This window comes from Aulostomus chinensis, chromosome 5 (genome assembly GCF_037954235.1).
Source record: "Aulostomus chinensis isolate RoL2024-O1b breed Wild chromosome 5, RoL_Achi_v1.0, whole genome shotgun sequence".
Classification (NCBI taxonomy): domain Eukaryota; kingdom Metazoa; phylum Chordata; class Actinopteri; order Syngnathiformes; family Aulostomidae; genus Aulostomus; species Aulostomus chinensis.
This window is the reverse complement of record NC_141324.1, coordinates 1,917,988-1,939,078: the sequence shown is the minus strand read 5'-3', so window position 1 is coordinate 1,939,078 and position 21,091 is coordinate 1,917,988. Positions and strand designations below refer to the sequence as shown.

The following is a 21,091-nucleotide window of genomic DNA, read 5'->3' as shown; positions in this document are numbered from 1 at the left end:
GCAGTGGAGACTCTGGGGTCCTTCTGACTGATTCATGATGACCTGTTGAAAAGTTCCGACAACGCTTTGAACCTCAACTACCCCAGTGGACTGAAGGGTACTTTTGAAGTGCTTCAGAAAGTTGGGATGGAGCTTGACAGCGACACTGTCCAAGAAAGCCCAAGTGCTTCAAAACAGTGAGCTGCTGTCCTATTTGACGATGCTGAGACAACACAGTTGGAATACAGAACATTCTTCATTGATGTTTTGAGGTCATTGTTAATTGATGCTTTGCTTTCATTAGGAAACTGTTTGAAGCACTGGAAGTAAAGCCTCAGTTCATAGCAGCTACATGTTAATTACACGCAGTTGCTGACACCCCTGAGACAGGAGAGGCTACTGGCTCACAAAGGCTACTTTCTGACAAGTGTGATTGATAATGTACACACACTCACACGTAGAATTGTTTTGTTGTCATAAGCAAACGGTTTTAAGGGTGTTAACAGATGTTTACCATGTACTCAAACATAGTCAGGTGGTAGCCTGGTGAAAGAAAAGGCTACTTTGCTCTGACGCGTGAATTCTGTTTGTGTATTGTGTGCCTTTGTACACAGGTGTACTTACTACATACTACTGACAAGGGGGTTTTGGCTCTGATTGGGTTTTCTAGTGTCATGGAAGCAGTAACTGGATTTGTGCGTCAATGTTGAAGTTTTACTCTTCTACAAAATACAGTTTTTTGTCTTGTTAAAAGAAATGTTTTTCTCCTGGCCTCCTTTGTTTTGAAAATTCTATGTTAGTAATTTTGGTAGTCGGTCCGGCTGCATGAATTCATTTGAATGAATCCATGTACAGAAATAGCTTCATTTTCTGTTGGATGGGTACACAAAGTATGCAGAGGCTTTATAACTTAATAGTGTGAGACCTACTGAAAAAATTAAGCTGAGATCGCAAAATGCTGCAAATACTTGATGTGAAAAACTCAAATTGCTTCAACATGGTCATGTTGGTTTAACATGGGTTACTTTTGTACACATCACATAAGAGAAAAACTTATAATCTACATGAAAAAGTTGTGTTATTTGAACAAATAAGGATTGAGTCGACAACACAAATAAATATTTTTTGGTAAACATCATTTTAATGTGTGCAACCGATGTACATATTTTTTTCATGTAAATTGAACAGACTTTTTTTTCCAGTGCAGTCACTCTGGGTAAGATGACCATGCACTCCCAAACAAACAAACAGGAGAAAGAACAAACAAATCCACACACACAACCTGCAGCCAGTAAACTGCTGTACTTCTTCCTACCTCATATGTGAACCTGTCAATCACAGCATCATCAAGGAGCCGTACGGCTTTCATGAAACCTTAGAAGGGAGAGAATTACTGGCACTTTTCCAGTGTGGAGAAGCAGCAGCAGTTGTGGTCTGACATCGGTCCTGCTTGTGTTGTGGAGTTGTGCTGATGAGCGTGTGAGGTACGCCAGTCCAGGGTCCACACTACAGCCCGGCCACGCCGCGCTGGCTGTAGTGTGGACCCTGGCCAGCAGCCGAGGCACTGATCATCCCGCCAGGATGAAAACCTTGTTAGAGGACAGTTCTTCTGGTCCAGGAGCTGGACCTGCCTCGTGTCTGTCTGTGTGGCAGCCACGACCTCACTCTCTGATGCTAGCACAGTAGGAGGACTGGGGGAAATTTGCTTGTTGTCCTGGGTCCTCGCAGTCAAGACCGTCATCTGGAAGAGCAACAAACAGCAGATAGGTCAGTTGGTACGTCCCGGCCCATGACCCAGGACAGGTGGACCAGGTGGGTCAGGGCATTCCCACTTGTCTGGAGGAGTGACAGTGATGGTCTGCGCCGTGAACTCATCATCGAAGTACCGCGTGTCCATCTCTGACGTGACTTGTGGTCTGAAGAGTGGGGTGAGCTGGGGGGCAGCAGAGCAGATTTACAGAGTGGACACACACTGTCCTTGATAGAAGACCTCAACTCATTCCTCTCAAAGTGGACCAAAGGAAATTCAGCTCTTCTCCAGTTCACATTTATCAGTTAGCTGGAGGAGGGCACTGTTCTCTCTCTGGTCCCCTTCAGTCCTCTTTCTGTTCACACCATCTGGAGCTCAGCCCTCGATGGCTTTGGACTATGGGTCACGTTCACTTGGAACAAGATGGCTGCTGCTGCACGATCTGTCTACGCAAGCCTGGATGGCGATAAAACCAAGTGAACCCGAGGTCTCTGCGTTCATCATGCACAGTTACCTTAACAACTGTTGACGAGCTCATTACTGCTTGGTTATCAAATTGGCCTCTTTCTATTTTAAACCTGGGGCCCCAGACCAGGCATTGGACCAGGGCCAAAATAGCATCTCACTGGTTACATCTAAACTTTGACTTCCTGTGTCACTCAGAGCTCATTTAGTTTCTACTTGGATTGCATGTGATTTTTCCTTGGAGTGGGTTTCCCTCCACTGAAACAGCCGCCTGGTGTGCTCAGACTTTCTAGTCACGATTGTGAACCAGACAAGAAGCAGAGCAACGATTCCAACGTGCATTTACTTCCAGTTGCAGATCTGTTTGGAGTCGTGTCTTTATGACGGAGGGGCTGCACTTGCTGTGAGGTGAAGTAGTAGTGCAGCAGTCATAGAGGACTGAACTACAAACGTATCACAACTGAACAGAATAAGAATAATTCTAAATTGATATGAATCTATTATCATTTCTATTGGAATAAATATTCGTAGTTTACTCTTTAAGAAAGGAAGGCTTACAGTTCATTGCATGTCACCCGATTTAAGAAAGCTAGAACCTTTTCTCCTCTAGTAGCATGTTTTTACCAAGCAGCTACCGTTCCAGAAATATTGGCTCACAAAAGCAGAAAAGCCACTGTACCAGGGGTGTGCCCCCCCCCCCATAAAAGGTTTCAGCTTAGATCCTCAAAATGAAGGTGCCACAGACCCCTAATACCCCCACCACCACCACCACCGCCATGTTTGAGGCAGGTTTTTCTCAGGCAGTAATTCACTATTATGGCGTTCGTTTTCCAGTGTGGGAGTTCATGCACAACAGCTGAGGTCAAAGAAAAAAATCTAGTGAAAACACTTCTGAGCACAGTAAAGTACAAAATGAACACATCACAATGAAATGTAACACTACTAGTACGCAGAAATACTGCACTGAAATATCCACTGCAACAAACAAGGGACTGCATGAATTTAAGATGTGCTTGATGAGAATCAAGGCAGATGAAACGTTCCTTCGCTCTGCCATCGCTAACGACTCATCTTGGCGAAGCCTGTTGACATGGACAAGTGCCTGGTACCACACCTGAAACCCTCTCTGGAGCGCGGAGCTGAATTCTAAGGGATGTAGATTTCACTATCGTACAGCAACTGCACACTTCAACGACAGGAGGATTTAAAAGAAGGAAATGTGGCAGAAAATTCAACAACCTTTTCACAGTCAAAGCCTATAAACTAATCCTGCAGTGGCAGCGGCGGCCATGTTGGTGTCTGATCAAATCATACTTCTACTGTTTCATAGTGATTGTGTTTTTCCATCATTTATAACCTCATATCTGTTCAATCTTTATGTCCGGCTACTCTACACACTCTCCTGCACAGGTGGGGTTGATTTATCTTCAAGGGGTGTGGTTTCAGCTGTGGGGGGTGGCGCTGCCACTGGGGCTACAACCAGTGGTACCTTCTCTTTCACCGGTGAGGTGGAAAGTGTCCTACCAAAACTGGCAGGGGCAGGGGGGTCCTCAACCGATGAGGAGGCGGGAGGCGGGCCGAAGCTGCGGGCGATCTCGTCAAACGTCTTTCCCTTGGTCTCTGGGACTTTTAGGAAGGTGAAGATGAAGAAGAAGATGAGAAAGCCAGTGAAGATGAGGAAGACCCAATGCTCTAATAGCTCCTGAGGACAGAGAGAGACACCCATTAAAATGTTAGAAGCAAGACAGAGAGGAAAACCAGCAAGAGGGTTAGGGTTAACCCAAGAACCTCACCACTAATTTGGGGAAGCTCATTCCAACCAGGAAGTTAGATGTCCAATTGCAGCAGCCAGCCACAGCCATAGCTGCTGGGCGAGGTCCCTGGGAGAAGAGCTCAGCAACAATGAACCATGGGATTGGCCCAGGGCCCAGTTCAAACATGGCAACGAAGAGCATGACAGCCAAGATGGCCACGTAGCTCATGGCAGGGTTGCTCTTCTGCTCACATGGATGGAAAGACAGAGACATGAGACATTGCCACTGAATTGTGTTCTGCATCTGTGTGCATGAGTGCTCAACTCACCAGCAAGAGTGCCACAGTCATTAGCAGAGCACTGACTGCCATTCCCCCAAGACCCAGGAGGTGCAGAGTCCTTCGTCCCGCCTTCTCCACCAGGAAGAGCTATTGGACCAAGACAAGGAGGACTGATTTCTCTGTCAGCAGCAAGATCCTTCTGACCTGCTCCTTCACATTTATTGAATTAGTCTTATGGTTCTCAGTGGTCTGCTGGTTCCACTCCATCAACCTGCAGGAGAGGAACTGCCTACATAGCATTGTCAAGGTGAGTTCCAAGATTACTGGACTTCCCATTCGCTCCCTGACAGCTGTGTGTGAGCAGCAGGTCCACAGCATGGCTGCCCAGATCCTGAAGGACCCCTCCCATGCTCTCTTCCCGGCATTCGAGAGGCTGCCATCTGGTCCCAGACTCCGGTGTCTGCATGACCCAGAGGAGGAGATCCCCCTTTGTCCCCCAGGCTGTCCTCCTCCTGAACTCTGACCTCCCTGCACTCTGACCCCTGGTACCACCCACAAGACCGCCACTGGCCACTTGTCCTACACCGAGTGTATGCCTGTACTTCCTGTATGTGCTGCAGCTGTATTTATACTCTATTCATGCTACGATTCATCCTGTACAGACCACAATATTTGCAAAATACTTAGTACAATAATGTAAATATACTACTTATCTATTGTGCACTACTACTTCTGTCATGCCCTTTACAAGGTAACTGTTGCTAACTCTGGGACGTATAGATCGTTCCACTGCACTTCGTCACCGATTGTATGTTGTTGTGGAACCCACTGTACCGCTCTCTGCTACCACGATTGCCCTCCACAGGGATAAAGATAGTTTTCTGAATCTGAATCTTTTATGAATTGTTGGACATGTCATCACACTCAGCTTCAGACACACCAGGTCAGGTCCCCCCCCCCCCCAAACTGACGCTGATTTATGGTGTGCTTCAGGCGTTAGTCAACCGAAATCATAAGTTCAAGGTCAGACCTTGATAATGTGGTTGGGAATCAACCCACTTGATCTGTAAGGGGGCACAGTGCCAACTAGTGTTCCAATGGACGTACCATTGCCAATAAATGGGTTCTTCCTTGGTTCATGTATCCTGTGTCTCAAACCAACTGCACTTTAACTCACAGAAACAACAGTGAAGATGGTGTTGACGATGCCAGCGCCAATGGTGGCGTAGATGGGTTGCTTCACACCAGCACTTTCAAAGATCCCGGTGGAGTAGTAGAACACCTGAGGAACACAATGCAGAGGGAGAGAGGACACCAAAACGTTACCGATTCAGTGACATGCTAACTGTATTTTAACACCCTTCATATCATTTACCAACACAGAGCTGGTTGTTCCTCCCTCCTCCCCTCCACCTTGCTGGCCACTCTGGGTAACATCAACTAGGCCTACACCCATGGGTGATTGATTGTTTACTGACAACTTAAAGGTTAAATAACGATTGATTTCCTGCAACTCAAAGCACATGTAAAGCAGTTAGCAAACAGTTTGACAGGTTAATTAAATCCTTAAATACTGAAGGAAGAACCGATCACCCAACCAAGAGTTCAGGGGCTCTGAACTGGCCTTGATTGTCCAACTAAACTGCAGTGGAAGCTGCACTCTTGTACTCGGTCTGTGGTGTGGACCAGGGTGGTGAGGCAATAACAGTAAAATATGCTACCAACACATCAAACCCACTAGAACCAGTTACTGCAGCTGGTACCTGGGACTGACCTTCCTCTGGTTCTGGTTTGAGGTAATAAATAAATTCAGTCTCACGCTTCAACAATTTGGTAACATTGAGTTCTATAAGTGTGTGTGTGTGTGTGTGTGTGTGTGTGTGTGTGTGTGTGTGTGTGTGTGTGTGTATGTGTGTGAAAGAACTGGTAGCAGAGACCAGGTCTCTCCTGGACTGGCTTCTCTGCATGGCTCCCTGTCAAATTCAGAACAGAATTTAAAATTCTTCTTCTACTATAAAAGTCCTCAACAACCAGGCTCCTTCATCCCTGACAGAGCTCCTAGTCCCCTATGATCCAGCTAGAACCCTTCACTCCCAGGATGCAGGGTTCCTGCTGGTTCCTAGAGTTCTAACAGTAGAATGGAGCCAGAGCCTTCAGCTATCAGGCTCCCCTCCTGTGGAACCGTCTCCCAGTTCCAGTCCAGGACCAAGACCCCCTCTCTAGGTTTAAGAGCAGACTTAAGACCTCCTTGTTGATCAGGCTTATAGTCAGGACTGCTTAGGCTGGCCCTTAGACCTGCTGCTATAGGTTCAGACTGCTGGGATCTCCCATGATGCACTGGGCTTCTCTCTCCTCCTCCTGTCCTCAGACGTGTTACTAACTCCTCTTCTTCTCCCCTCATCCCAGATCCTGGTGCTGCTGGAGGAGGCTGCAGACCTGAAGAGGCTCCAGCTGCCACCTGTAGCTCCACCTGCTCACGTCCCCGTCTGTCCATCAGTCTCTCCTCCTCTCTTTCTCTCTTTCCCTCTCTCTCCTTCTGTCTCTCTGTCTTCCTCCATTCTCTGTCTTTGTCTCTATCCATCAGTCTCTCCTCCTTTCTCTCTCTCTTTATCTCTGTCCCTGTCTTTCCTTCAGTCTCTCTGTCTTCCTCCATTCTCTGTCTTTGTCTCTGTCCATCAGTCTCTCCTCCTTTCTCTCCCTCTTTATCTCTGTCCCTCTCTTTCCTTCTGTCTCTCTGTTTTCCTCCATTCTCTGTCTTTGTCTCTGTCCTGCTCTCCTGCTCTCTCTCAGTCCCCACTGATCCTGGATCTGCTCCACCTTCCTGCCTGATGGAAAATTGTTGGGTGGAGGTTCATTGAAGGAGGGAGGTGCTGGACCTGCTCTACTTGGAGTAGAAGAGTCAGGACAGAACTTTGGTTGGGGTTTGGCACCGTACAAATAAACCTGACTTGACTTGAAAGAGAGGGAGACACTCACAGCATTGATGCCTGCCAGCTGCTGAGACAACTGCAGCATGACGGCGATGAGGAGGGGCTGGCGATATGCTGCTGAGCGGAACAGTTCCGGAATGGTCACCTTCTTCTCCAGGGCCATCTTGGCACTTTCCTCCTTCATCTCCTGCAGGTCTTTACTGACATCATCCGAACCGCAGAGACGCACCAACACTTTAAAAACCATTCACACAAACACTCTGTAAATCTGGTGCAGCCCACTAGAACCTTTAACACATGGACAGATTCTTGATACTAGGGAAGGTCTCAGACCCTCGTTTGCTGACATCTTGTCACAGTATCAATACAAGATACAGCTCCAACCCACTGGAGGCAGTACCATCATCAATAAAAGCAGTGGTATTGTCACTAGTTGCAGGAGTATCTTTGGTAGTATTTGTGCTAGAAGCAGCAGTAAAACTATAGTCCAACTCAGTAGTTGCAGCAATGACTAGCACTGTAGTCCTGGTGTGTACCTTTACGTGCCTGCTCCTCCTGGTTGAGGTTGATAAGCAGGAAGCGGGGGCTCTCAGGGCAGAAGGGCAGCAGGATACACTGCAGCACAGCGGGGGCTATTGTGAGGGCCAACAGCAGGGGCCACAGCTGCTGAGAGCCCAGGAGAGCCTCCAGACCACAGATCTACACAGTAAGATAGGGTTAAACACTATCTATAAATTCTTGTAAAACTAATCTAATCTATGCCATATTAGGAGTGCGAAGTTCTCACCTGAGCTATCAGGATGCCCACCACCACCCCAAGCTGGTGCAGGGTTCCAAAGGCCCCTCTGAGGGGCGTGGGTGACACCTCGCCCACATACATGGGAGTCAAGCCGGTAAAGAAACCACAGAACAGGCCAATGACGAGGCGACCGGCAATCACCATCTCATAGGACGAACAGATGGTGGAGAAACCCATGAGGAGGCCACCAATCACGGCCAGACAGTTGACCAGAGACATGGAGCGACGCCTGGAATGCAGGACCAGCCCAGAACCAGACCAGGAACAATCATAGCCCAGAGGAATGTCAGATGAAATCTTACAATCTCTAAACTGATGCATACCACAGAAAGCAAGTGAAGGAGGAAGGATGGTGTAATCCTAGTCTGACGTTCTGGAAATCTGAACCCTAATCATCACCATCATCATCTCATCACCAGATGGAACAGGAAGAGTGGTGTGGTGCTGGCTCAAACAAAGAAGTAACAACTGTGGGGAACTTTGGAGGCATCTTGTGAAAATCTAAACTCCATCTAGAGTGGTGGCGCTACGACTGAAGCACACCGGTGTAGTAATACTGTTATACAGATACTTTTAAACCTCACTTGAAAATATTATTTGTTTTTTGTGTGTAAATGATCGAACAAATTAACAAGTTTCCTTCCCCACCTGCCAAATCGGTTTGCCATGAAGCCCACGCTGAAAGAGCCCACCATGCCGCCAACACTAAAGATGGAAACAGTGATGCTCCAGACGATGGTGCAGACCCCTGGGCTGATGGCCTCGCCGTAGCGCTCCAACCAAGTATCATTGAAGAAGGATCTGAGTTTCTGGAGTTGGAGAGAGAGTTGCAATCCAAATGAACAAACAAGCAAATGAACAAACAAATGTGTCAACCAGGTTTGACCTCTGTTTTATTTGTCCGTTTTTAGACACAGAAATGCTTCATTCGTAATGAATATGTAAATACAGCAGAATTGTTTGGGTGTTATTGATGTGAAGGTATGGAACATCACGTGGAGGAGCCTCCGTGGAGGAGCCTCCGTGGAGGAGCTTCCGTGGAGGGGCCTCCGTGGAGGAGCCTCCGTGGAGGAGCCTGATCAGATCTCTTCCTCTGCTCTCATTTCTTAGGGGTTCTTGGGATTTCTTTGACATGTTAAGACTGAGAGCAGCTCACACCAGGAACGCAGTCCCCTACCTGCTCTGGAGCGTTGATGACTCCAGTGTTGTAACCAAACTGCAGAGAGCCGATGACGGCGGTGGCCAGAGAGAACAGCAGGTAACCTGTGACCTGTTTTTCCTGGAGAGGGAGAAAGAGGAAACAGACAAAGTTAACACAAAGTCTGGGCTCGTAAAGGGATTTTTAATGATGGACACCATGAAGGTCAGTGGTTGATAGACATAACTTTCCTGTGTACGGACAACTAACAAGCTCTTTTAGTGATTCATTCATTCATGTCTGAGCAACTGCATCAACCAAAAATAAAGAAATATAACATAAATATGTAAATTCTGTATCCTTTATTTCATAAAATAATCACACAATTCAAACAATATATTTGATAAAAAGCTGATATAGACACCAAGCTTCCCTGACTGAGGAAGAGTTCCCTGTCATTTACATGACGGCGCAATGAAGAAGCCACCACCGCTCTCATGACGCTCGTCTGAGTCTCAGAGGAAGCGTCACCGTCCTCAAGGGGACGTCTGATGCTCATCAAGCTTCATGCTCACAGGAAATAAAGAGTTTGCACTGGTGACCAGTCCAGTCAGGCCACTGATGATGGGGGACTGGTCATACTGGGAATGCATCATTTCATTTTACTCAGGTTACATCATCACATTTTGCTGAATGCTGAACGACAGCGTGTTCATTCACATTTATCGCATGAACACGCACACACATGTGCATGTCTGTAAGTATGTCCACATACACACATGTACGGTGCCCCAGTCCCTGGGACCCACTGCCTATCCCAGCAGCCTTCCCCCTGGACAGGTCACCAGTCCATGGCAGGGCCAACACATAGAGACAGACAACCATTGGCTCTCCCAGCCACGCCTACGGTCAATTTAGAGTCTGTATTAACCTGGTCCCTCTTGATGTCTTTGGACTGTGGAGGAAGCCGGAGCACCGGAGAGAACCCGTGAGGGTTTTCTATATTTTCATGCAGGTGTTGGGTAACTCAAGTCAAAATGACTTCAGCAGGATTTGGACTTTTCACCCCTGGAAGATAACACATAAATCACTCTGGAATACTTCCTGGTTTGGTTGCCACACCTCTGGATGAGGTATTGACTTACCTGCCGTCAAGTTTCTATTTTCAAATCTATCGACTGAATCAAAAGAACGTTGGCTCTGCAGAGATACGTTGCTGGGCTTTGACATGAACCTCTTCAGCACACAACTCTGCAGAGGAAGCAATGCTAATTCATCCAGATCCCCCACATTTACAGCCTCCAGGCCCCTCATCTTAGCAAAGCCAGATGATCACAATCACCAGACACACAATGACAGCCCTGAAGGAAGCTAACATTAAAGAACCACCATGAACAGGAAACAAACTGGTCCAAGGAAAACAAAGACCCTTCTAGCTGATGTTTGGGTCAGCTCCCTCCACCTCCATCGTCCACGACCACAGATCTTCTTACCACTTTGTTGCGGCTCTTGGACGTGGCCGCCTCCGCATCCTCCAGGCTGCTCTGGCTGGGGGAGCCGAACACATTCATCGGCTCCTCTTCCTCCTGTTCTCGCATCTTCAGACCGTTGGCCACAGCCTGGATTGCTCGCATCCATTCCTCTCTAGGAGCACGTGAACATGCCGGCCTCAAACAAATGAACCGAGTTTCATTATTACCACATTCTTCAGTCCTTCTTACCTCTCGTCATTGCTGTCCACGTGAAAGGTGCATTCAATGACAGTGGTCCACTGCAGGCAACGGATGACAAACGTGTTGGGTCGGGGTTTTTCAGTCTTCATGAGCTGGCATTCTGGGCGGGAGAAAACCCAAGCGACATGAATGATTGATGCATGAATGACACAAACGTCTGATGTCCAGACGGGTTAGCGACTCCTGCGTCAGCACCACAGCCTCTGCCCAGGACCACCTGCTGGGCTTCCATCACCATCAACCAGTGTGCCAGGCCAGTGCAGTGCTGCTGTTTTAGAGGAACCTTCCAAACACAGGGCTTCCTCTGACGCCGTTTGTTCATCCACACCGCCAAGCCTCCACCAATGAAGGTGCACCAGGACTGGACATCCTCCAGCATGGTTTGAAGCAGGTGGAACAGAATCAGCTGATTTATGCCTGCCAGTCACCATTGTGGTCAGCACTGCAGCAGCTGGACACCAAACCTGCTGGGATCACCAACAGGTTGTGACTGGCTGAGTGGCTCATGAGCTGTTGCTCAAATCGACTCAGTGGGACGTGACAGAGTGCTGACTGGCACCCCGGCAAGGCAAAGCTCTCCTCCCTGCAGATGAGCCACAGGTTGGGGGACCAGTTGGGGTCAAAAAGGAGCCAAGTCTGATTTGTGTGTCAGCAGGCTGGGACGGCCTGAGTGGCTGTGGGTGTGGAGTTGTTCAGCAGTGGCAGACCTCACGCAGCTTTACAAGGTTCCCTTGACTCAACTCTCAATATCTACAGGCATCAAATCCACTGGGATTTTTTAATGGATGAGAGTTTCATGGCGTTCGTGACGTTGAATTCCAACAGTTTTTTAAACTGGGAAACCCTACGTGTGTAACGACCCAGGAATAATTCCTGTGTGGATGCATGGACTCGGCAGAGGTGTTTTACCTGCATCAGCGCTGTCCCACACAAGGTGGTGACAGCTGGGTTCCACTTTTTCATTTTGGTTTTCTGTGTTTCTGGAGAGGTCTCTCGCCTTACATTTCAGAGAGTTTGTGTTGTCCAATCACAGTGGAGGAGGGGCAGGACAAATGCTGCAAGACCAACCCCCCCTCTGGACACATATGAGCGCTGCACAACAACAAATGGCAGCTTGAACCAGACAACTGCAGCAGCAACAGACGCTACCAAAGACCCGTGACTTGGAATCACAGCAAGTTGCTGCTGACCAGCGACATGAGAAAATACCCAGGTTTTTGTCCGAGTGAGGGTTTTACTTATCTTGAGGTCTTAGACACCTGCGCCGCTGCTGGGAGCAGATTGACATGAAAGCAGAACTCACTGAATAGTGGGAACAATTGTTGACGTCTCCCCTGGAAAAATATCGAGCAACTGATCAAAACAAATTGCGCCTCCCCTTCAACGGTCTGTCTCACTCCTAAACTGATGATCTGACGCACTCTTGAAGGACCTCGATCCCAAGAAAAGCTCCACACTGGCCTGCTGGTTTTACTTGATGACAGCATCGTATCAGCATGTTGTTGGGTGGTCAACAGCACCAGGGGTTCATTCAGGGCACAGCCTGTCTGTGGACCGTCAGCTCTCTCTCAGAGCTCCTCTTACCGTCGTGGTCGTATCCCCTGGTATTTTCGTCTGTCTCCAGAAACAGTTTCAAAGTTCCCACTTATCTGACAGAAAATCCCAACTCTCTCTTTGTTTGAAAAGGAGACTAAATGTTCTCCACCAGCCTTGCAGTTTATCACTGAGGACAGGCCAGTCGTCTGAACCACTGCTGAATAAAAGAAGGACAGAGGAGCATTCAAGTTTCGTTGCACCTCGGCTGCCCAGGTTTGGGTCTTCCGTTCCACCCCTAGATTGGATTCCATCTAAACTGAAGTAAAAACATCCAACTAACTGGAGGCACAATGAGAACCAAAATGTTCAACATCTAAACAACTGACCTGCCAGGGAGAAGTTGTTGAGAGGTGGCCAAGTCCGATCGCTCAGTTCCGGCTTCTCCTTGTAACCGATGAAGGAGCCGTCACTCTTGAGGATAAAGTACCTCCGCCGCCACGTCTTGATGTACTCACCTGAGGAAGACAAATGAGCAGAGAGATGTCTCATGAAACTTGGTGCGGTAAACAGGACCACACTGAGCTCACCAGTCTCCCTCTGCTGGACTGAGCGAGCAGCGTTTGTACCTCGTACTTTTTACCTCGTTTGTGGAGCCAGCCCTCTCTGACCACATGGACTTCATTCATGGTGAGGAAGGAGGGTCAGGAGCAGGAGGGTGGGAGGGACGGTTGCTTTCTCTCTGGATCGACCAAGTCACAGTGATCAGATGTGAAGAGCACCTGCTGAACAGAGCAGACACGCGCATGAAGACAGGCCAAAGTCAAACTTGGTTCCAGCCAGGAGCCACGCTACACAGCAACCAACAGTTCCAACCATTTCATGACGGTACATGACATGCTGTACACACAGTGCACCTGTAAAATGAGGCGAACGCCATCCAACACTGTCATCCTCACCACGTACAGCCTTGAGTCTGACGTTCTGAGCTTCAATCATTGCACAGATCAGGGCCACAGTGGTTGATAGGAGAGCTGGTCGACTATGAGTTGGAGTCCTGCTCTGAGTAGCAGGAACTGGAGCCTCTAACTCCTGTGCTGGTGTGGACGGAGCAGAACTCCTCTGTTCACAGGGGAGTTCTGCTCTTCTCCATGAGTCTGTGCGTTGGCACCAGAACAGACAAGGAGCCAAAAGTAATTGTTTACTATCATTTCATCAAGCAAAGACTCATAAAATGGTAAGAACATGTTAACGCAGTAGCGATTGTGGTCATTTTACACACCACAGTGATTCAGCATCACAGGTTAAACCATGTGAACGCTCCTCTGCATCAGTTCACCTTGACTCAACGCCACTATCAATGACGGAGAGTGCAGGTGGCACCCAGGAGTTGTTCTTACGTTGTCCATGACAACAGGAACCATCCAGTCGCGTGCTCACCAATGAAAGTGTGGTAAATGCTGGCTTTCTGCCGTTGATCAGGGTCTAGTTTAGCGTTCATTTCTCCAGCTGAACGTTCTCTCCTCCTGACAACAACCAGCTGGCCTCCACGCTTCCGTCCCTTCTCAGGACCAGAACTTATCCCACATGTATCTGGTTACCCGCCAACCGGTTCTTCTCTCTCTCTTTTTTTAAACAATGAGCACATTTTTCGTCACACTCCTGAGGCTCGAGGACGAAGCTCGTTCAAGCTCACTGCAGTACATGTACCTTCATATACTGCAGTATTTACGGCTCGGACATCAGTGAGGTTGCCACATGTCATTCAGGTATTTACTGCTGAACCTTCGCGAAGCGCCAACGCTCGAACATGGAGGAGAGCGCCAAGGTTGTTGACTGTCAGTCACCGGGACCCCACATTCCTGCTCCAGTGCCTTGTTACTGAGGGAACTTTAGCCATGCTAGTGCCGAGGTGACGTCGGCAAAGAACGAGTACCGTCGATATGTCCGGAACTTGAAGCCCCTCGACGAACCTCCACCGCCGATATGAACCCGAAACAGACAGAAGACAACGCACTTACCAAGGACTTTATCCCACGATGCTCTGTCTCAGGAGTTTGGACAGGCCACATCGAGACCAGGCCGCCCTGTGGTGATGGGTCACGCAACACCGAGTGCGCGCCGAACTCACAGAGCGATCTCCGCGTCGGTGCGCCTACAGCTTTCCAACAATCACGTGACCGATGCGTGAACTGCGTCGACTCAACCCAACTGTGCTCATAGGGAAGCGCATCCGTCAACAGGACGCAACTGCTGAAACGATGTAGTTCTTCCTCGTGGACGTCTCTGAGGATCGTGGAGCAGCTCCAGGGGGACGCCAGCTCTCTGCCCTGTGGGACCATTTTGATGTCCTGTCGGACAACAGGGTGTTTATTCCATCTCCTTGTTTCACCCAGTTCCTCTCAGATTTTCGACTTGTCTTGTTCCATTCCAATTCCAGTTCATTTCAAGGTAGCTCTTAGTTCACTGTTCACGTTATTTGTTTGCAGGAGAAATGTGGCATTTGTTCCTCCTTCCTTCCTGAGGCCAATGAAGTTCCCTGGGAGAAACTCAGGCATGCAGCCATCCTCTGACTTTCTCACAGTTGCTTTGTGGATCATTAATTCGGAATCAGTAACTATTATTGATTTATTCTCCACTTCATGTTTAACCATCCAGCTTCCAGGAAGCAGATGCTGGATGAGGCTCTGCTGAATTTCATCCTGAAGGACTGCCAGCCCCTCAGCACTGTTGAGAGTGAAGGGTTCAGGGAACTGGTTCAGGTCCTTGAGCCTCATGTTTGCCAACCAGAAAGGTTTGTGTGGAGATGATCTAAAGCAGTAGTTGATATCTCCAGTTTATTTCATCTTGAATTTCAATGTATTGATTTACTCTGGGTGTCATTTTCAGACCATCAAACAAACGGTGGCCAAAAAGTACCAGGAGGAACGGGAAGGAGTGAAAAAGGAAGTCCAGCTGCCATGTGGACATCTGTGGACATGGAGGCTCCCTTGGCTCTGACCTGTCACTGCGTTCGTGAGAATGAATGTGTTGGGAGTGCAAGACTTTCCACCAAGTCACCCTGCTGACAGTTTGGCCCCAGTCCAAAGAGGCATGATGGAGGACTGGGCCATCACCAACAAAGTGAAGTGTCTAGTGACCGACGCAGCACCAGACATGACAGCATCCACTAGACAGCTCCAAATTCACCACTCAGTCTGCACTGCACATCGTCTGAATCTAGGAGTCAGAAAATCCTGTGATCAGACCCACACTTCCATCATCAGACACAAAGCCAGGAACACTGTCACACACTTGAGATCAAGCACTACAGCCAAGGAGACGCTGGCTCAGGTGCAGCAACAGATGGGAGGGCCAACCCTGAAACTCGTCAGTGAGGTGCCAACACGCTGGAACAGCACACACAGCTGTCAGGGCTGCATGATGAGAGGGAACCAGTGTGGGAACCTCTGGCCTCTCTAAAGACAGATTTGACTCCACTGACAGCTGAGGAGTTCACCACCATAGGAGAAGCACTTGTAGTGCTTGCTCCTTTCCATCAAGCTACAGAGGAGCTGTCTGAAGAGAGGTGAGTGTCAGGGTCAAAGGTCATCCTGATGATGAACGTGCTCTATCTTGCACGAGAGCGTCACGCTTCACCCTTGCACACACAGGCAGCCACACACCTACATGAGCACCTGAAGCGTGGAGTCCCAGCCACTGCTTCCAGTCTGGAGTCTATGAGTGTGTTGCCCCTAGCAACACTTCTGGACCCCAGATTCAAATCACTTGGGTTCCTCCAGGTGGACGAGGCTGTAACCAGACTGCGGTATGAGTGCGCGCGTGTCATCGGGCGCACCAACGAGGCCCAGCCCGGACCTTCACCACAGCTATCTCAACCCCATCGGCCATGTTGCTCGTCATTCTGTGCTTGTTTTTGGAAATTGTACTAAAAAGCCAATTTTGTTTTTTCTTTCTTTTAGATGACCTGTGGCAGCACTTGGATGATGAAGTGGGGAGACTTGGAAGAAGTGCAGCTTCAGCGAGTACAGCTATACTAGCAGATATTGGACGGACACAAGATCCTCTGGTACACTGGAAGAGCCAGCAGACTGCCTGTCCCAGCCTCTTCCTGCTGGCCAAAGACTTCCTGTGCACGCCGGCATCATCAGGGCCATGTGAGCGTGTGTTCTCCACGGCAGGAGAAATCGCTTGCAAGAAACGCAACAGACTTGATTTGAAAACGTTAGAAAAACTTATTTTTTGAAATAAAAATTTGTAAAAGTCCACAAGCGTCCTCATTACCACCATTTTCACTTAGATTTTCACATTAAGATACATCTTCACATTGTTTAAAGACATGGAATGATCCAATATGAATGCAAAGACTTGAATGACATTATTGTGTACACCAGGTCATCAAATCAGTGTCAGTTCAGTCTGTCAAGCCTGCAGGGAAGTTTAAAGTCCAGCAGGTGTCAGTATTCAGTGACACAGTATCAACACAGTGTGTCATTGTGTCGACACGCTTCATGACGCCTCATCCACCCATCACTGGCATTAAGCAAACAACATTAAACTGGTTTAACTCGTATTCATCAGGTTGACTTCAGTTTGCAGACGTTAATGATAAATCTTCTATAGAAACCAAAGTTAAACACGGTGTTCCTCAAGGTTCAGTGCTGGGGCCGATACTCTTCACTTTCTATATGCTTCCTTTAGGTCCCATTGTTGGGAAACACTCCATACAGATGGTACTCAGTCACATTTATCAATAAAGCTGGATGAAGGCCAGCAGTTGTCTAAACCAGTGGTTCCCAACCTTTTTTGTCTTGTGTACCCCTTGAGCCTTTTTGTCACACCATGAGCACCCCTTCACTCATACGTGTTCATGATTCTCCAAAAGTAGAACATAACACAACTGAATATTCAACGCAAGTCATTTTATTTCATCTTCTTAAATTGAACATTTAATATTCAGGCATTATCTTCTTATTTAACTCAAATTAAACATAAAATTATGTTGCCTTCAAGGAAATAAAAATTATAAATATAAGAAACAATATTATAGTAAATGTTTGTATTATTAATACTGCATTATTAATACTAATATATTATCATGATATTGTTATTATTCATGGAGTTATTTGCCAGGACTTCACCGCAAAAGTAGCACTGAGGCTGCGGTGGGTCCGCAGACGTCCAAGTGAATCCATATCAAATATAGTTTTCACTGTACTGCCTTGGTTCAAGTTTGGAATCTTTCTTGCGTTTGTCGGCGGCTCTTTTCCCCCTCCTGGATCCACAGCAACTGGACGTTTCAGCCATTTATCCATGTTTGCCTGCAGGTAAACAGGTTCCCGCTGTGTGATTTTGGTATGGCTGTGCCACAGGTTATTGTCTCCCCAGGGAAACAAGTCGCACACGTACCATTTTATTGACGGACTTATGAAATGACTAAGAATATTTTTTATTATCGTGGAAATAAATACTTAATTTTTTCACGTACCCCCTGCAATGTGCTCGCGTACCCCTGGTTGGGAAACACTGGTCTAAACTACAAGCATGCATTCCAGACACGAAGGCCTGGATGACTTATAACTTTTCACTGTTCAACCCTGATAACACAGAAGTTCCTGTGCTTGGCCCCAAACCCTTAGAGACCCATTATCTAGTGATGTCACTGCTCTATTGTAACTCTTTATTATCAGGCTGTACTAACAAGTGGTTGAAGACTCTGCAGCTGCTCCACAATGCAGGTGCATGCATATTGACAGGAACAAAGAAGCAAGACCCCCAAGTCTTAGCTTCGCTGCACTGGCCTCCTGAAAAATCCAGAGTGGTGTTCAAAATCCTGTGAATCTCTTAAAGGACCAGTCCAGTGCAAAACAACCTAATGTGTGTTCTTGTATTATTAATTGTTTTGAAGAATTGCAGGGATGTATTTTTGCAACATCCAAATGTAACCAGGTTTTGGTGCATACTGCAAATTAGCTCCCAACACGTTTAACTGAAAGGTCACGCGGAATCTCTTGTCTTTCATGATGTTTCTTGTGTTGCAGCAGGTATCTGGAGGATGGGGAGCTGTTCATTCCTCCTAGTTGGAAGCACCTGGGCCCATTTTTGATTTATCGCTGTGTTTTTTTAGTCAAATACATTAATTATTTGGCTTTCAACCTGTGTTTCCCCCTCTTTTTCATGGCTTCAATGCCATGTTTGGACAAATGGTTTCTCCCAAGTGTGCCTTTTTATGTGTCTTTTCAGTTGTCTCTTTACCAAGAATCGTTTAGTGCAACTAAAAAAACTGAGCAGGGGAATGGTTTCTCCCCAGTGTGTTCTCATGTGTTTTTTCATATTTCCCCTGTCTGACCATCTTTTTCCACAAACTGAGCAGGGGAATGGTTTCTCCCCAGTGTGTGTTCTCGTGTGGTTTTTCGGATATGTCTTTTCTGACAATCTTGTGCCACAAAATGAGCAGGGGAATGGTTTCTCTCCGGTATGTGTTCTCATGTGTCTTTTCAGATGTCTCTTAACTGAGAACATTTTGCCACAAACTGAGCAGGGGAATGGTTCCTCTCCAGTGTGCGTTCTAATGTGTCTGTTCAGATGTTTCTCCTCTGAAAATCTTCTGCCACAATCTGAGCATGAGAATGGTTTCTCCCCAGTGTGCGTTCTCATGTGTTTATCCAAACGCCTTCTGTTACTAAAACCTTGACTGCATTTTGAGCACCTACAAGGATGCTCATCCTCACTGACTTGAGTCTCAGCTTCAGAAGAGTCTGACATCTGGTCTTCAGTCTGGGGTTGTACAAGTGGATCTGGATCTACCTTGCTGGCGGGTTCTGGTTCTGGTCCTCCACTCTCTTCTCCATCAGCTTCTGTTTTCAGATGATGAACTGGGCTGCTGCTCAGAGACTCTTCTTTCAAGATCTCCTCAGCTAGACTCTGATGAAGCTGTGGGAACTGAGGTTTCTCTTCGTCCCCTTCACTCTTCACAGGGACCAGAGTGAAGGGGAACGTGGTGATATCAGCCTCCTGCTGCCCTTGAAGCTGCGCTCCCTCCTAACTGGTCCAGAGCTCCTCCCACTCCTCTTTAATGTGGGGGGGCTCTGGGTCCTGCAGCTCAGGGGGAACCTCTTCTTTAATCACCAGCAGCTGCTCCACATCTGCAGGACACAAACAGCAACATCAGAAATCTCTTCATTTGACTCTGAAACAGCGGAGCAACAGACTGAAACAGAAATCAACCCAATGAAAAGAGACGTCCTGCTACTGACCACCAGTCAGCAAACTGGGAATAGAAACGCTGGCTTCAGATGCTTGGATCAACGTTGTGTCGTTGTCTATGTTTTTGTCCGTTCATGATCACATCCACTTGTCGGATTGTTAATTTCTGCAATGTGATCCTGCTGGAGAATGAGAGTGAAGTCACTAGAACCACAAGTGAGTGCTGGATCACTGAGACCTGTACTACACATGTCAGCCCACCCAGCAAAAACAGGAGACATCTGGGAAAAGAGCCAAGTACAGACAGACAGACAGACAGACAGACACACACACACACACACAAACACCCTCCCAACCCCACTGCCTCCATCAACATCAATCACTGCTTGGACCCTAACAGGCCCAGGCCAGGACGTAGCCCGTCAGGTTCCAGCACAGCTTTTTGCTGCGTTGGGTTGCACTCAGAATGACGTTTCTCTTTCTCTCTCTCTCTCCCTTCAGAAAGTAACAGATGAGCCACAAACTGAATGTGGACCAGATTTACTCCAGAAGCTGAAGAATCCACTGGAAAAGGCAGCACTGAGAGGACAGGTTCACCTCCTCTCCTCTCTTTCCCTCCGTGCCCTGTCATTGATGCATCTTCAGCATCTTGGGAGAGTTCCTTCTCTGCTTTGTCACAGATCTGAACCCCCTACCATCGCATCACGTTCCATCAAAGAAAGAGGACTTTGGTCAACTTGGGCCATGAGAAGTCCAGAACAAATGACTTGGATATGGAGGTTTGTTAACAGGAGGCTGTTGTTGAGGAGTGGACTGGTGAGAAAGGAGAGTGGAGCTGTTCAGGTGCAAACAACAAGCTGAGAACAGGACAAGAAGACAAGCAAGAGGTTGAACACAACGCCAACCCTTCAGTTTGGTGAATATCAGCTACATTGAGAGCTCTTTTTTGATTCTGACTTTATTTGGTAAATCTATCCCAGAATTGGACCGTCCAGTTAAGATCATTTCTGTTGTTGGTTGTCAAGATCTGGATAGATGTTCTATTTTATTGATTTGATTATTGATCTCTTTCATAACCTGGCCGACCCTTTTTAGTTTTGTTGCTATTGGCAACAGTGACAAGTGTTCTTGTTGGTTTGAATGTATTTGATACAGGCCATCCAATGAAGGCAGATGTCAAGATTTTGTTGTTGGCATCTGATGAGAAATGGGTTTTAAGTTTTTGTAGTTTCTTTTTTGAATTTTTCAGGGGTTTGTGGGCCTCAGTGACCCCAAGAGTTACACCAGCAGAAGCTGAGCCTTCAGGTGGGACGAGTGGGACCAGGTTGGACCGGTCTTAGGGTAAAGGTCTGAAAAATTACATGACAAAATCAGTTATCCAGAGAACCACATAACCCCCCCCCCCCCCAACACAATCACCACCACCATACCCTTTCCCACCTCCGTCGCCACAGTGTGCCTCCTCATAAATGCCTGTCTAGAACCGGCCCTGCTGCAGCTCCACTTCCTGGGCTGAATGAGGGG

At 47.6% G+C, this 21,091-nt stretch overlaps 1 protein-coding gene and 1 long non-coding RNA gene across 5 annotated transcripts; one reads left to right on the top strand and one right to left on the bottom strand.

The window, feature by feature from the left end:
- Positions 1-1,139: 1,139 nt before the first annotated feature.
- On the bottom strand, positions 1,140-19,429 carry LOC147260862 (solute carrier family 2, facilitated glucose transporter member 1-like). Of its 4 annotated transcripts, XM_086205132.1 has the most exons (15): positions 14,383-14,525; positions 13,005-13,146; positions 12,751-12,879; positions 10,817-10,928; positions 10,589-10,739; positions 9,135-9,236; positions 8,606-8,766; positions 7,946-8,186; positions 7,695-7,857; positions 7,205-7,392; positions 5,406-5,510; positions 4,277-4,375; positions 3,988-4,191; positions 3,719-3,896; positions 1,140-1,720 (listed from the first exon to the last, which is right to left on the bottom strand). In XM_086205132.1, exons 2-15 carry the CDS (start codon positions 13,048-13,050, stop codon positions 1,641-1,643), a joined length of 1,959 nt encoding a protein of 652 aa, XP_086061258.1. In that variant the 5' UTR covers positions 13,051-13,146; positions 14,383-14,525; the 3' UTR covers positions 1,140-1,640. The 4 variants fall into 4 exon arrangements, with proteins under 4 accessions (XP_086061258.1, XP_086061256.1, XP_086061254.1 ...); XM_086205130.1 differs by lacking the exons at positions 1,140-1,720; positions 14,383-14,525 and adding an exon at positions 19,169-19,429 and having other exon boundaries at positions 2,990-3,896; positions 13,005-13,143; XM_086205128.1 differs by lacking the exon at positions 1,140-1,720 and having other exon boundaries at positions 2,990-3,896.
- LOC147260863 (uncharacterized) lies at positions 14,525-15,795 on the top strand. The gene is made up of 3 exons (XR_015116201.1): positions 14,525-14,727; positions 14,851-15,155; positions 15,251-15,795. It is a non-coding gene; the product is annotated as an uncharacterized LOC147260863 (long non-coding RNA).
- Positions 19,430-21,091: the final 1,662 nt, after the last annotated feature.